Here is a 16535-nt window from a genome sequence, read left to right as displayed (position 1 = left end):
GATTGAAGCTTCAGAGGATGACGACTGAAGCAATGGAGCGGGTAGCGGCTTACGGGAGAAGGAAGAAACAGGGGAGGGGCGAAAAGCTTAAAAGGGAGCAAAATAGGTTGAAGAGGGGTTCGGAGAAAAATTGGAGACATCTTGAGGAAGAGAATGAGTGAATTGTTTGAAATGGGGGGGATGTCCGAAAACAGAAAAGGGGCACAACTGAACAGAAAGGAGGAGAGCTGAAGGAGATGAGACAAGAAGGAGCTTCATTGGAGGAGCTCAGGTATGACCGTTATGGGTACCTTTGCTTTGGGATTTCTTTATTTTCATTCCTTGCCATTATTGATCTTGAGCATCATTTGTCGTGGATTGGATCTTATTGAATCTAAACTCGCTTCACACTTGCTCTGTTTTGGTCTCTTTCTAGTTTCTTTGATTTCTCCTATAAATGAGTGAGATATTGGTTTGTTTTCTCAGAATTTAATATTTGTTTAATTGCACGAGTGCTCACCGTTCATTTCTCCCGTTTGTATCCATTCAGTACAACATGAAAGGGAGTTTAGTTTACTTTTAGAGCATGCTCTATTTCTTAGAATTCGTCCAAAGCTTCCATCAAAATCCCAAATTCATGTTTGCCCATGAACCCCACTTAGCCCTATTCCTCAAACCCCCCAAGCCCCTCCACCTTCTCTTCATCTCCATCAATCTTAATACCAAAAGTGAAATAAAAATGCCCTCAAACCCTCCAAAATTCTCGCTTGTGGTTCATAATATCAACAGTCCTAATAGCATTACCACTGCCACCACCGCTTCTTCCGCCGCGAATAACAATAATACTTCAACTATGCCTCCTCACAAGCAAGTTCAAAAGCGGTATCCTCTAACAAGCGCCACCCAGGTCCCTAATGTTGTGTCATGCCACCACACCCACTTTGTCAGCCCCAATCAATGTTGCTCCGTCGTTGTCCAGCAAATCGCCGCCCCTGTCTCCATCGTCTGGTCTGTCGTCCGCCGCTTCAACAATTCCCAGGCCTACAAGCACTTCGTCAAGAGTTGTCACGTTGTTGTTGGCGACAAAGATGTCGACACTCTTCATGAGGTCCACATCATATCCGGCCTCCCCGTAGCCAACAAAACCAAAGCACTCCAGGTCGTTCCTCCCAGGTTGGTGCTACGTCTTCAAAGGAGTGTTGTGCAGGTGTGGTGCACCAAGGAGGATGGCCAAAGCGAACAGCCACCACCTATCACCACCAACCCCTAGCGACCACCCTCACTCTCACAGTCACCTCAATTGATCCCTCCTCCTCCTCCCACGCCCAAGGTGAGCACCAAATGTGGGGATGTGTTCACGTTTAATGGGCCGACATCGGAGATGATCAACCACAGGCTTGCCATTGTAGACTTTGTTGCGGTAATCGGTGCGGAAATATGGAGGGTGTGAGAGAAGTTTGAAACAAATGAAAGGGCTTAACATGTATGGTGGTAAGAATGGCGGTTGGGTGATCAAGTGGCAATATGTGGTGTTTGTTTTTCATGTAAAAAATGGGCTTGTGGTGCTCTCTGGTGGTACATGGAATGGGTTGTGTATACCAGCAGTACATGGAATGAGTTTGGTTGGGACAATCTCTTGCATGGCATACATGGCCACCTTTGGTGGGCCACTCTTAAAACTCACGTGCCTCTTTCCTCATCCATCTTCATACATGCTTTTAAAAAATTGGTTTTAAAAAAAAAACAAATCTTGTTTTGACTCCACAATTTTTCATCTTTAGAATTTTTAGGACCCAAATTTCATTTTCCAATGATTTTCCAAAAATTCCAATTCTTAAATTTAATTTTCAAAACTCCAATCTTCATTTAATTTCCAAAACTCCAATTCCCAAATAATTTTCAAAATTCCAATTTCTTTCAAATTTAACTTCCAAAATTCCAATCCTTAAATTTAAATTTTCCAATTCTCAAATAATTTTCAAAATCCCAATTTCTTTCAAATTTAATTTTCAAAATTCCAATTTCTTTCAAATTTAATTTCCAAAACTGCAATTCTTAAATTTAATTTTCATAGCTCCAATTCTCAAATAATTTTCAAAATTCCAATTCCTTTCAAATTTAATTTCCAAAATCCCAATTTCTTTCAAATTTAATTTCCAAAATCCTAACTTCTTTCAAATTTAATTTCCAAAATTCCAATTCTTAAATTTAATTCTCAAATTTAATTTTTAAAACTCCAATTTTCAAATAATTTTCAAAATTCCAATTCTTAAATCTAATTTTCAAAACTCCAATTTTCAAATAATTTTCAAAGCTCCAATTTCTCAATTTTAATTTCCAAAATTTCAAATCTTAAATTTAATTCCCAATACTCCAATTTTCAAAAAAAATTCGAGACTCTAATTTTCAAATAAATTACAAAAATCCAGTGTTCTCTCGAACAATTTTAATTTTACTCAAATTTTCATATATTTCTTAATTCTACAACTTTTTATCATTTATTAGGGTTTTTAGGGTTGCCAAAAATTCTAATTTTAATAAGTTTGTTGCCATTCTCATTTTAATATGCCCTTGTACAAATTTTCTTCGATTTTCAAATAATTTTCTGTTTCTCTTGATTTTAAATAAGTAAGAATAAATTTTTTCATAATTCCCAAATAATAGAATTTGTAGGATTAATTCATGCAAAACCAATTAGGCTTCGATGGGGGCCCTACATATGAGTTTTCTCTTCTGATTGTCAATTGTTATTCTTAATGAATATTGTTTGATCTTATTCTTTAATATGCACATGATAATTTTATACTTGAATTAACCTTGTTTCATGATAGCGTTTTATTACTTGCTATCAAGGTACGCTCTCACTCTCACTTTGTTTATTTATTTGTTATTATGACTTACTTTTGATTCATGATCATTTTGGTGTCCATTGATCTCCTAGTTAATTGTCATGTTTGCTTTACCTTATTTAGTAAAGACCCATTTTTAGGGGTTTAGAGGAGTGCTACGGTCTTTACCATACCTTCCCAATAAGTAACCTGATTCTCGAACCTAAACTCGGTTTTTCATAGACTTGAAAATACGGGGTCCACAAACCTCTTATTAAGTTTAAAAATATAACTTTTAAATTTTCCAAAAATTGATTAAAAAAAAAACTCTAAATCATTGATATGTTCTTATGGAAATAAATATGCTTTAAATAATTTTCCTAAAATTTTCCAATATATACGTCTGATAATTAATTGAAGGGGACTTTATATTCTATAATTTGAATACCCACATTTTTTAAATGTTTTTTTTTTTGAAAAATGGAAGATTAATTTGGAAACATTGAGGAATAAGTGATAAAAGATTGGAAATGTAAAATTATAGTAAAAATAATAATAATTGTAAATAAAAGATGGTGAAAAAGTAAGAGTGAAAAAGGGCCATAAGTGTGGGGAAGAACATGGGGCAAATAATTGAATAAGGGAATGACATAAGTAAAAAGAAGAAAAAATAAAAAAGAAAAAGATGATTTATGATATTAATATATTACCTAATTTTAAAAACACAATAAATCATTATATTATTTTAATTATTAAAATATTTAAAAGAAATAATTTTTCTACAAACTATTTTTTTAATAACAAATATATTTTGAAAACTCCCATATTGAATGTAAATTATCTCATCTAATATATTAAAAATTAATTAACATTATTTCCTTCTCTTTTTTTTTTTTACCAAAAAATTAACATTTTTTTTCTTTTGTGTTGTTTTTATACATCTACTTCTTTCTTTTTATATATTTTAGCATTTTACTTATAACCATGAATTAAGAAATATTTCAACATTTTTTCTTTAAAAAAAAAAATTAAGAATTATTCATGATAACCATCCAAGCTGACAAAATTAGTAATATTTTTCGTGAATACGTTGAACAATATAATAGAGAAGTAAATATTGTAAACACTAGTACTGTATTTCAAGTAGACGATGACAATGTTAGTATTTATGGTCTTTTAATTTAAATTATTTATATTATTTAAAAAGGTTCAAACCAATAAAGTAATAAAATAGAATACAAGACTAGGTGGGGATGTATAAGAAATAAAATTTTATTTGATATGAAAGAAATATTAATATAAAAAACATTATTTATACATATTTGAAAACAAATACTATATGCCTTATAAATATTTTTTATTTATTTATTAGACTAGATTATTATAAATGAATATATTTTTACATTAAAATAGTTTAGTTGATTAATTATGAATATGTTAGAACATTTTATTAAAATGTTTTAAAATAAAAAATAATATATAATATCACATTATTTATATTATAAAAGAATCAATATTATTCATTATAATGATAGATCTTATAACATTACAAATAAATCATATAAAATTTTGCTTAGATTTTTTTTCATATTTTATAATTTATTTATTAATATAATAAAATATTATTGGATAACATATTTTATATATCTATTATAAATATTATGATTAATATCGTATTTTTAATTGAATTATTGGTGTATTTTGTCATTTTATATATTATTTTAATCAATAGCATATGTTAGCACTATGTCCAAATTTATTGCATGTAGACTATGGTCTACACTTTAAACTTATTTTGAGGATGATTCTCTAAAAAAAGTAGCTTTGTTTGGTTTTTACAAAAATAATCTTTCTCACTTGTAGAGTTTCAAGCTTTCTTAGCATATGGTCAAATACTTAGACCTAAAGTCTACGTGTTAACATCACTTACGAGTACTCACGTGCAACACACATGACACCCCACTAGTACATTAAAAGTTCGTATCTACCTTTGATATATTTTTTTAAAAAATATTAATTATTTTTAAATAATTACTTAAATTTTATAATATAAATTTCAGATCCTTTTGTGTAATTTTTTTATATGAGTGTATGGAAATACATTTTTTCGGTAATTTTATAAGTAATGATAATTTATTGATAAGGAAGTGAATCAAATAAAGGGAATCCAACCGAGTACTTGTCCCACCACCACCACCATCTGTGACAAATTTTCTTATCTTACATGGAAAGTAACCTAACTTAGGAATCAACTTTGAAAATTTTGCATGTCTTTTTTTAAATTATTGGAAATCGTGTCTCACAGTCTCACTAGACTTTGAAACCCATGATCAAAATACATGTTTTACACATAGTACACACATAAATGATGCAAATGTAACAGGAATTTGTCACCATACATATGTAAAATATTTAAATTTCAGTACAATAACTTTATATTATAATATGTAAAGTATTTGTTATATATATAACCAAAAAATTTATTTATAATTGATGAATTACCAAACATTATATTAAAATTTCAAATATTTGAGAGAGAGCTTTCCACCCTTAACGGTAGGAAAATCGTCCTATCAAAATAATAGTTTGAACAACATACCACATGTTACCCTTTAAGAATATAAATAGACTAATTATTAGATAAACATACTTTTGGTTTAGATATTCATATAACACTGCAATAAATTGATATATCATTATTCATCCCGAGGGACAAGTTGGTCATGTTGGATTCGTTTGAATCTAGCAGAATGCAAAACGTCATTCACATCGCATCATATGTTATCGGTGATATAATATGAACTCTTTTGAAGTTTTTAAAAGGGTTTTTATTACTTGATATAAATATATTGAGATGTATCCATCAAGCAACTAACATTATTATAAACAAATAAAATAGGTGAAACGTATGCATTGTTAGGAAGCATGACATGTACAATATTAAAAGAAAGCAAGTATTACAAGTTATACTATAAGAATATATATTTTTTTCATCACCAATCAATTGGTCAATTTTACTTTAGGATTTTCAAAGAAAATTGTAGCATCTAAGTGAATTATGTTGATCACCATTTCTATCACTAAAGTCTAGATATATCTCCTATCCTTTTATTTTTAATGGGATTTGGTAAAGTTCAATGAAATGTTTGAATATATAGCACGTGTGCAATTAGTACCCTTGTATGGCACAATTTTAACAATCGATTTAATGATTATTGATAAGCATATTTCAAAAATATTCCATTTTTTCTTTAGGGTTATTTGGTTAAATGAGTTAAAATAACACCCCTATTTGCAAAAGTAACTCATCTCTCAAAAAAATAAATAAATAAATAAATTAAATATGACCAAAATGCCCCTTTGTTTTATTTCCCTCCTCCCCTTTTGTTACTTTTGCAAATATGGATATTATTGATTTATTTCAACCTCTTTAACCAAATAACCCATATGTGGTATTCTTTTTGTGAAGATAATAACCACTAGTGTCAAGAATTATTTTTAAACCATAACTTAGACTACATCTTAATTTATGTCCATATTCTTGATTAGTTGTATTTACTTTGAGAAATGAAGAATGATATCAACCCAATTGGACAAGACCGATGATTATTCATTAAAAGCTTATTGTTCTCGTATACCTAATTGCAATGAGCTTAGGAAGAATCACAATTTTTTTGTAGTCATATATATGAAAATGGTTTTTTAATGTGAGACATTTATTTTTAAAATTTTAATAGCAATGGTAAGGAATAAAAATTAAGACTCTATTAGGAAATTATTTATGAAAATAGTTATAATTTAGAAAACACTTTTAACAAACTTTTGATGGAAAATAATTATTTTAATAATTTGTTTTGAAAACATGTTTTTTTAGAATAAATTTGAAGTATTTTTAGTTGTTCCATGAAGTATGAAGTGCCAAGTAACAACTATGAAGAATACTATGAGAACTTTTAGATTGCATGTTACAGTACTCTATAAAATAAGTAGATGAAATTGTTTTTCATATCTAAGTTACAAAACACTTTCAAATTTAGAAATGTTAACCATAGTTTAAATGATAAGGGACTAATTAAAAGTATATCTAGTAGTGATTATTGAATATATTTTTAGCATTTTTAATATTTAAAAAGTAAAAAATTTCAAATATTAGAAATACTAGAAATACTTTTTGAAATTACTCTGAAACATACTCTAAGAATTATCCGAAAAATTGTTTTAAAAACAGGGATAAAATCATATCCAATGACTTTTATATGGTTTAAGGATTTAAATTTATTTATTTATATAAGAAAATTAAATCACTCAAATTTTACATAAAATTGATATTATGATTGGTGGACAGCAGAATCAGAAGTGAACCTAATTTCTCATCCATCCAAATTTATAATATTAGGATCATACAGATCACATGGAGATGTAAGATTCACGAGGGTAGTGGAGCACTATCTGAGGGTAATAAAAATGACCCGTGAAGGACTTCACTATGGGTATGGGACAGTACAATCATTAGTGGGAGGCTTCAGGGAGAAGGCTGTAGTGACGAGGGATGCTGTGCTCCAATGGTGGTGCCCACTAACATGTTTGAATGAATCCCTTTTGTGTAAAGGGCAAACCAGCTAGCGCCTTTCGTGTTCATCAGAAAGGGCAATTCTAAAGCCAAAAAGGGTCTTCACTTTTTGACAAAATGCTGCAGATGTTGTTTATGGGTATGCTCAGATCTCCAGCAATGGTGAGGCCGAAAATGATTTGGGTTTCTTGGTGATTTGTTTCTGGGAAGTGTGGTGGTTTGAATTTTGAACTGATCAGACGATGTTTGGCGGTATTTTGTTGTTATTTTGATGCAGGAAATGTACAAGGCTTAATTGAGAAGGAGTCTTCAAAGTCGGTCGAGACGGTTACTTATAATAGGAGTCGTCTAAAACCCGTCTCTTTGGTCGTTTCTTTTTGGCCGCCAATAGAGTTTTGTACTTTTCTCTAGATATAGGATTAGGGTTGAGTTTTGGATAGGGGATTTGGTTCTGGGTGGTTTCAGTTTGGTCGATTTCTTGTTAATTTCTCGTGAACGAGGAGGATTGTTACCAGTTAGATTTCGTGATCGAGGGTTGATGGGGAGCAGTAGTTCAAAGAGGACTTCTTTCCGGTCTGCTTCTTCGTCGTCCAGGAGTAATCACGGCGGCTATTCGCAATCGGATTATGGTCAAGAATATCAAAATTATCCGCCGCAACAGCCATCATTTCCGAGCTATGGACCGCCACAGCAGCCATATCCGAGCTATGCACCGCCGCAGCAGTATCAGAGCCACGAGCCGCCGCAGCAAAACTATTCCTCTTCTCAAGATCACGGTGACAATAGAAGAAGAAGATTGGAGAGAATGTATTCAAGAATTGCTGATGATTATCGTTCTTTGGATGAGGTAATATTTACAAGGGTTGCTTCTTTAAATTTTCGAAGCAAGTATCTTGTAGTTGTTCTTTGGTTGTGCCCATTAGAGTCGATTTTGTATATGCTATGGGTATCCAATATCAGTTTTGAAGATCGCCTAGATTCTGACTTTGTAGGAAAATGATGTTGACTTTGCAAAATTATCCCCAATTCTTTCTAACTTTCCATGATTTATATCACAACTGTTGGTGGTCTCCGAACTTGACTTGGGTGGCACATATGCTGTTGGAAATGTCTATGTTTCTGATACCACTTGGTCCACTTGGTATAATTTTCCATGATGGCATCTCAGTGCATTTTAGACTATGTCCTTTTTCAGGAACTTCCACGAAAGGGATGAGGAAAGGGGAAAGGGGAAGGAAAATAAATATAAGTGGTATCCTGATAAAATTTTTGTCAGCTTTTTTCTCTAATTCTTTCATTTTTTTTTTTTAAACTTAAAAATGGTTAGTTTTGAAATGTATAAATTTATTTGAAATTGTCATCATTTTTTCCTTTCATTCCTATTTTCCATTGCAAACAAATGAGGAAAAGGCTATGTTTGGTTTTCGGAAAATTTGAGGGAAAATGCGAGGAAAAGAAAATAGAGAGGAAAAGTAGAAGGGAAGAAAAAGGGCAGGAAAGTAAAAAATAGATTTAAAATCAATAAATTATTTTTATATGCTACTTCAAACTCATTTCACTTATTTTTTCTTCTTTTTTTTTTTTATGTAAAGATTAAATAATTTTAAAGTATATAAATTTCTAATTAATTTTAAATATATTTGATTTTTTTTCTGTATTTTTCATGATGAAACCAAATATAAGAAAATCATTTTCCTTTGCATTTTTTTTTCTTTTCTTAGTACTTGCCGGGTATCAAACATAGCTTAATTGTTTTCTTTTCTCCTGTTGTTCTGTGCCAAACAAAGATTTAGACTTAACATCTGTACATATACTAACAACATGAACAAATATCTTACCTTCTGTTTATGTACAATTAATCAGACCTAAGTGGGACTTCTAACATATGTACACGGTCAGTTTATTCAGTGTTCATTCTTGTTAATGGTGGTTTGTGGACATGGTTACTAGAAATGTTATGCAAATACCATGAATACCTTGAGGCAACTGCTTACTGGTGTTTAATACTTGATTATTATTCTATTTTGACATTATTGGTTCGAGGTGGCTCACCCAGTGACATTATCTTCTTTGCAGGTGACTGCAGCTCTTGCACGTGCTGGCCTTGAGTCTTCTAATCTTATTGTCGGTATTGACTTCACAAAGAGCAATGAGTGGACAGGTTATACATCATCTGAATGCTTAAAACATATGTGTTGAAATAAATGGAACTTGCTGAAGTTATTTTGTGAATAGGTGCAAGGTCATTCAATAGACAAAGCTTGCATCACCTTGGAGATGGGCTGAATCCCTATCAACAAGCAATATCTATCATTGGGAAAACCCTAGCAGCTTTTGATGAGGATAACATGATTCCATGTTTTGGATTTGGAGATGGTACTTTCTTATGAATTTGAGATTTCCTTTTTAAAATGATTTTAATATTTGTTTATTTAAATTGTTGAAACAAACATTTCTTCCATGATTTGCAGCATCCACTCATGATCAAGATGTCTTCAGTTTCTATGAAGATGAGAGATTTTGTAATGGATTTGAGGAAGTGTTAAGCAGGTATAGGGAAATTGTCCCTCGTCTACGGCTTGCAGGTTTGAATTCTACTCATTTTCTTTGTTGGGTTCTTGTTCTGAAGTTCTTATTGGAGTTCAGCTGGTTTTCTTAAGAGTGTATGCTGATATGCTATATTTGCTGCAGGACCGACATCATTTGCCCCCATCATTGAAATGGCCATGACTATTGTCAATCACAGTGGTGGCCAGTACCATGTTCTAGTAATAATTGCTGATGGGCAGGTATTTTGCTTTTCTGTATAGGTTTACTATAACTTCAGTAACCTACTAGTGGGGCATACATGGTACTCATGGAGCTAGTTTGTCAGGAGAAACCTAACTAAAATGCTAAGTGGCCTAAAGAAGACCAGAATAAATAAACAAGTACAAGGAAAAAGAAAAAGAGAAATGCGTGCTCTAAGTTTGTTATATAGTTGTTAGTTGATTCATCTGAGTTAATTCTTTATAAGAATGCCTCCACCCTCAAAATTAATAAAAAAAAAAACTTGAATCTATCTTATTAATTTAATTTTGGGAGCCAAAAAGTTATGCGGCCTGAAATTTTCAGTTCTCCTGAATGGTTTTGCTTCATATCCTGAATTATTGGAAATTGACATGTATTTGTGGAGTTCTAATGCCACAATTTCTGCAATCCTCTGTTCTTTGCCAGGTTAAGTTAGACTATGTGATTCCATACATATATGGTTCAGATGCCGATTTAAAAATTTGTGGGCCACTTTATGACTTAAAATGCGACTTAAGGTTGCATTTTTCCAGAAGGAAGATATCATAGTTGAGTGGCTGTAAAAACTAGTGTTTACGCAAAACTGGAAAGGGAACTTGGGAGTTTTAGTGTCTTATGAAAGTTTGGAAAGAAAAGTGAGTGGTATAGATATCTCACCATGAATTGAGCCTCTCTCAGTGAGATGATTGTGAGGTCATATAATTATCAAGCTTGGCTTAAATTGCTTTAGTATCTTCCTTTTCTTTTTGCAGGAAGCTGATTTACAAAAAAAAGGGGAAAACAGAATTCTTACACTAATTTTATATGGGAGCACCAACAGAAGTTTTGATATAAACTGCTGGTTTTTTTTTTTTTTTTTCTTGTTTTTGTTTTTGGTTTTTTTCGTTTTCTTTTTTAAATATCAAGTTACTTTCAATTCATGGTCAGTCTTGTCATAATCAACTGCTGGCTTGTCTTAGGATGACTGGAAATTGTCCCTTTGTTGGTTCATGTATAATCTCACCCAGTTGTGGGTTCTCACAGGTAACAAGAAGTGTTGATACTGCACATGGCCAGCTAAGTCCACAGGAGCAGAAGACTGTTGAAGCAATTGTAGAAGCAAGGTGAATGAAGTTAATTTGCTTTCTTGTGGTATGATTTATTTCCCTCGACCATTTCTTTCTCTTATGTTTGTTTTATTACAGCAAGTTGCCCCTGTCAATTATTTTAGTTGGGGTTGGAGATGGGCCCTGGGACATGATGAGGGAATTTGATGATAACATCCCTGCTCGGGCCTTTGATAATTTCCAGGTATTAAAGGCATTTAAAGTTTGTCCTCTCTTGCTTGTCAGCATGCCATTTTGCTCATTTTAGATAGTATGGATACTTATATGTAAGCATTGCTCTTTTTCTTCTTTAGTTTGTGAATTTTACAGAAATTATGTCAAAGAATGTGGATCTATCTCGAAAAGAGACAGAATTTGCTCTTGCAGCCCTGATGGAAATTCCTTCTCAGTATAAGGCAACAATAGAGCTTAATATCTTGGGGTAATAAGTGGTCTTTTCTTTTTCTGTTTAGTTTTTTGGTGATGTAAGTTGTATCTGCCGTTCAACATCTCTTTATTGCTTGAGCAGTGGTCGAAAAGGGGATGTTCCAGAGAGGATTCCCCTCCCCCCTCCCATGTACTACGGTGCAGCGTCTTCCTTTAATAGCTCCAAACCTTCCCGCACAACCAGTTTCCAGCCCAGTGTGCCTCCTTATCCTGAAGACAGCAGTCCTGTTGGCACAGCTCCTCCTGCTACAAGTTCTACATTTGATAACCAGGTACTTGGGCTATTTGAACAGGCTATTCTACATTTTATATTATGTAATTTTATTGTATTACAAGATGCTATTATACCTACTTTCTTTCTCATGTATATTTGTCAATTGGTGAATTGCTTTTGTATTGATGCAACAAGTGTCAACTATAGGATGTCTTATTGTTTAGCCAGTTCTTTGAGTTATTGGATCTCACTTTGGTGAGCAACAACATGGGCATCTGTGTTATAAAGTAAGGTGTTATGGTTTACTAATAAATATGGTTAGAGTTGAATGATATCCAAATAAATAGTCTACAAAAGCATATGCAAAACACCATCAAATCAGGGGTTGAAATAAAATATTATTGTACTGTTAATCATGCAACTTGAACATTTGAGATATGGCATGCTTCCATTATGGAATGGAAAATTTCAGCAGCCTGGCACTCCTTCTTGTTTCTTCTATTTTACCTTGAATATGGAAGTACTCAATTTAAACCTGATGAGTTATGCAGGGGAGGAGGTACAAGCCATAGAATCTTCAAAGTCCGATATAAATAAAAAGCAATTAGGCCTCTGCTCATAAGGCCTTAGACATCATTTTATCCATATTGGAATAGAGCTGTGAGGGCAAGAAGTAAGATACAAATAGATAATATTGGAACTTACCCTTTATATGGGCCCTATTCGAAGGCGCCTCCGGCTTAAAGCCAATATGTCCATAAGATTGGGTCTGTAGCTCATAAACAAAAACTGTCATGCAAAGCCTGTGTTCAACTCATAGATAAGATTTTGAACTCACAAAGATCGGTCCTTATACCATTCCTTAGTTTGGAACGGTGCTGGTAAAAAGAGGAAGTCTTTTTATCCTCGTACTAAGGTTAGGTGAGTTGTCATTTCAGTCCCTCACTCCATGAACACTTTCAACTTCTTGTGTGGCACATACATCATTGTTATTATTATTTTTTTCTGAAAATATGAGTGGCCTATTCTTTCTTCTGTCCTCCCCTCCTCTCTTTCACTTCCCCACCTCTGATTATCTGCCAGTTGGTCAAGAGTGTTGATGTTGGTCACTTTTTTTGGACAGCTTTGCCCCATTTGCCTTACTAATGTGAAGAATATGGCCTTTGGTTGTGGACATCAGGTAAATTACCTCTATGAATTGATTGATTTGTGCTTGTTAAAGACGGGATACTGGACGTTTTTTTTTAATTTGCTTTTTCTTGCAGACTTGTTGTGAATGTGGACCAGATCTTGAGACGTGTCCAATTTGCCGAAGCCCAATCCAAACCAGAATAAAGCTTTACTAAGCAGCATCTCTGCCTTTTTTGGGAATTTTGTTTCCTGTTGGCCAAAATTCTTTCTGTTTTCAATTGGGTCGGTGATAATGTTGCTGTCAATGTACACATCTACCCTTGTCGTGTGTATATAGGAAGAAACGAAGTCACTAGCCTCTTGTACATTTCTTTTATTTGGGTTCTATTCTTTGTTGTTACTATTTAAAGGCCTTTGATCCAAGAGTTTGCATACAAACAAAAGCTATTCAAAATGCAGAAAATAAAGTTTGACCAATGCAGAATTACAAACATTGATTGAAACATGCTACAGTTTCGTGTGTATGTACATGTATATATGACATCTTTTGATGGGGATTTGCTTCCTGTATGGCCCATTGGTTGCGATATCTCATTTACTTCCGTCAAGCCCTTTGGTGGGATGTACCTCTCTATGGTTACACAACATTACTCCTGGCCCCAACCCTCACTCTCGCATTTATACCTCCTTTGTTGAGCTGGAGCTTGTTAGCTGCAAAATTTAAGACCTCTAGCATTCACTGAATCCATCTATAGATGGGTTTTAAGCTTTATGTGGTGCATTTTGACATGGTCATTACTCACTAGGGACCCTCCTTTCGTCTACCCTCGACCGCCTTTGTTGTTCATGAAGGGACCAAGTTCACTCTCGGTACTCGAACCCCGTGTTATAAAGAACACGAACTTAATCAAACCTTTCTCGAAGAGTATGAATAATTTCCTCCCACATGTGACACCAACACACTTCGTTACAACGGAAAGGAATTCTCACCTCCCTCTTTTTTGGTGACACAACAGTTGACACATGCGTAAACGTAACTGCGGCCTCGCACCCAACATTCGCAGGACTTTAATCTATGAGTTTCTTTCGGCAATGACCATAACATGCAGCTGTAACGTGTTGACATATTGTGGGTTGTCCATGTAATTTTCCGGAAGCTAATTAATTGGGTCTACATTTTTGTTCAAGCTTGTGAAAATGATGTATTGAAGTAGGTCAAATCTCAACATCCACAGCCCAACTTTGAAAATAATGTCACTTGAGTTTCCCAACTGTTTGTACTCTCTGTCCTACATGAAGATTATTTTTCTAGTTTTCATTGATCAAGAGCCAATCTATTTTTAGTCTCGTCGAGTCTCTAGTTGAAGATTACCTTGTGGGGCCAATGGTGACAGGTAGAGATTGGGAGGTGGCTGTGGAATTACATTGGTTGTGACATGAACCCCTTACTTTGCCATGGATAACAACACCAACCATATTTTCTCATATTAAATGCACTCAACAGCTTTGCCAAACCAACCAGATATATCAAGATTCCTTGAACATAGAGAAAGACAATGCATTTCTCTTCACAGATCCATCTGGGTTCTCCACTCTCTGCATCTGAGACCCAGATGGCTTCCCTGGGCAGATTTTCCTACCAAAGGCTCAGAAATGAAGGTGGGTATGATGATGATGATGATTATAATAAAAGGAGAGTTATTATTAGGAGGGCAAAAAGCTGGTCCAGGTTCAGAAGGGTGTCCTTTAGGAAGAGATTTAAACTCAAGATCCCAAGCTTGAGGAGGTTCATGAGGAGGAAAGCAAGGGAGGTCTCCCTTTCATGGGCTAGGATTTTGAAGAGACTGAAGGAAGGTCAGTCCCATTTTGGTGATCTTTTTGCTGGAAACTATCTGTTTATGCAGGTCACCCCTACCCCAATGAAGTGCGTTGAGAAATCTTGGAAGGGTCCTCCTCACCTTCATGGCTATCCTCTTCAGAGGATTGCCTGACGTCTCCTCCTTGGATTTAGTCTTGTTTTACAACTAATTAATGCATCTTTTATATTAAATGTATGTAGTTGATGCAAATAATACAAGATAAATGGTCCTTTATGCTTTTTCCTTTGAGTTCATTCAGATTCTCCTCTTCTATTTTATGTATGCTTATATATAAATCCTTGTCTTCGGATCTATCATAATCTGCAACCCATCTTTATCAGTCATCCTAGCTCATAATTTCCCATGCGGATTGGATCCTAACATGCCGAGTTAAAACTAAAAGGATATGACCCAAGACAAGCATCACAGTACATGGTGGAAGGAAAAGACCAGCTTCTTCCTGCCCTGCAACTAGCTTCTTCCTGGTTTCACCCAAATAAAATGAATCATATATCAGACCAGGAAGTGACCAAAACATTTATATTTGATTTTTATATTTTATAGATGTCAAACTAATAACTACTTTTGATATTATTATTACAAAGAAGTGGAACCCCATTTGCAAGCAATAAATTGAACGCAGCAGAAATGGCTGATGCACAAATAATGAACAGAAGATAGAAGCAGTTAGGGAGATGAGGATGAAAGCCATTCCCTTATTGATTTCCCTCCTAGAGCCCTCCTTGATTTAACTATTTGGTTTGGGTTCACAAATAGGGGTCAGTTGTGAGCCTGTGAAGTCCCACTTGGCCAAACTGCTGTATTCTTTCCTAAAAGCCAGAGGAGCATCTATAAAATATACACATAGTAGGCTAAGAAACAAGAGGCCTGCACACTCTTCTGGTGGCATCAATTTCTACTACTTTGAATCTGCCATCTTAACTTATTAATATTGAAGAAAAATGAATGCTTGAATATAAGGTAATAATGTCTTACACATTTACTCATGACCTGTCACAGAATTGAAGTGAGCATCAAATGCTGAGTCTGGCATTCCCTTAAAAGACATTCTATAAATGAAACACATTAACTACCTCTGATATCTCCATTCATATTAATGTAGATTCAAGCACTCTGCTCTCCTACAAAACAAGATATTGTGTCTGTCTAGCGTGAATGTGATATCCTCGTTAAATAAGGGAAGAAGTTTTTGATATAATATAATATAATAAACTTTTTTTAATTATGTGGACGTGTTTTAAAATTATAAACAGACAATAACGATCCATACTCAACCATGTGTATTTGCTCTAAGCTTACAGGAGCTCTCATGATTTTAAAATATGTCTATATAGTTCAAAAAAACCTACACTTACGTAACATCAAAAACTTTTTATCTAATGTGGGATATTACTATCAACCCCCATATGTACTCGTAATAACTTATTATTAGGATATTGTAGAGTCAAATATATAGACACCTCTCACGAGCTAAAACAAACCTTTACATTGAGGTCGGGAATTGATTTTGAGGTCATTTATGACGACCCGTACCCAGTTGTGAAGATATCGTCCACTCTAAATTTAAAAAGGTCCTTATACTTCAAAACACCTCTACATGATTAAAAGGGA

At 33.8% G+C, this 16535-nt stretch overlaps 2 protein-coding genes across 2 annotated transcripts; both read left to right on the top strand.

Annotated features, from left to right (window-relative positions):
* The first annotated feature begins 718 nt into the window (after positions 1 to 718).
* On the top strand, positions 719 to 1249 carry LOC117930012 (abscisic acid receptor PYL6-like). The gene has a single exon (XM_034850462.1). It carries the CDS (start codon positions 719 to 721, stop codon positions 1247 to 1249), a length of 531 nt encoding a protein of 176 aa, XP_034706353.1.
* A 6045-nt stretch (positions 1250 to 7294) lies between these two features.
* LOC117930432 (E3 ubiquitin-protein ligase RGLG2) lies at positions 7295 to 13554 on the top strand. The gene is made up of 12 exons (XM_034851097.1): positions 7295 to 7539; positions 7655 to 8224; positions 9454 to 9538; positions 9613 to 9753; positions 9849 to 9962; positions 10069 to 10166; positions 11191 to 11270; positions 11352 to 11457; positions 11567 to 11694; positions 11782 to 11971; positions 13037 to 13093; positions 13179 to 13554. The coding sequence occupies exons 2-12, from the start codon at positions 7916 to 7918 to the stop codon at positions 13257 to 13259; spliced, it is 1389 nt and encodes a 462-aa protein (XP_034706988.1). The 5' UTR covers positions 7295 to 7539; positions 7655 to 7915; the 3' UTR covers positions 13260 to 13554.
* Positions 13555 to 16535: the final 2981 nt, after the last annotated feature.

The sequence above is a fragment of the Vitis riparia genome, chromosome 14 (genome assembly GCF_004353265.1).
Source record: "Vitis riparia cultivar Riparia Gloire de Montpellier isolate 1030 chromosome 14, EGFV_Vit.rip_1.0, whole genome shotgun sequence".
Taxonomy (NCBI): Eukaryota; Viridiplantae; Streptophyta; class Magnoliopsida; order Vitales; family Vitaceae; genus Vitis; species Vitis riparia.
This window is presented reverse-complemented; position numbering and strand designations above follow the sequence as displayed.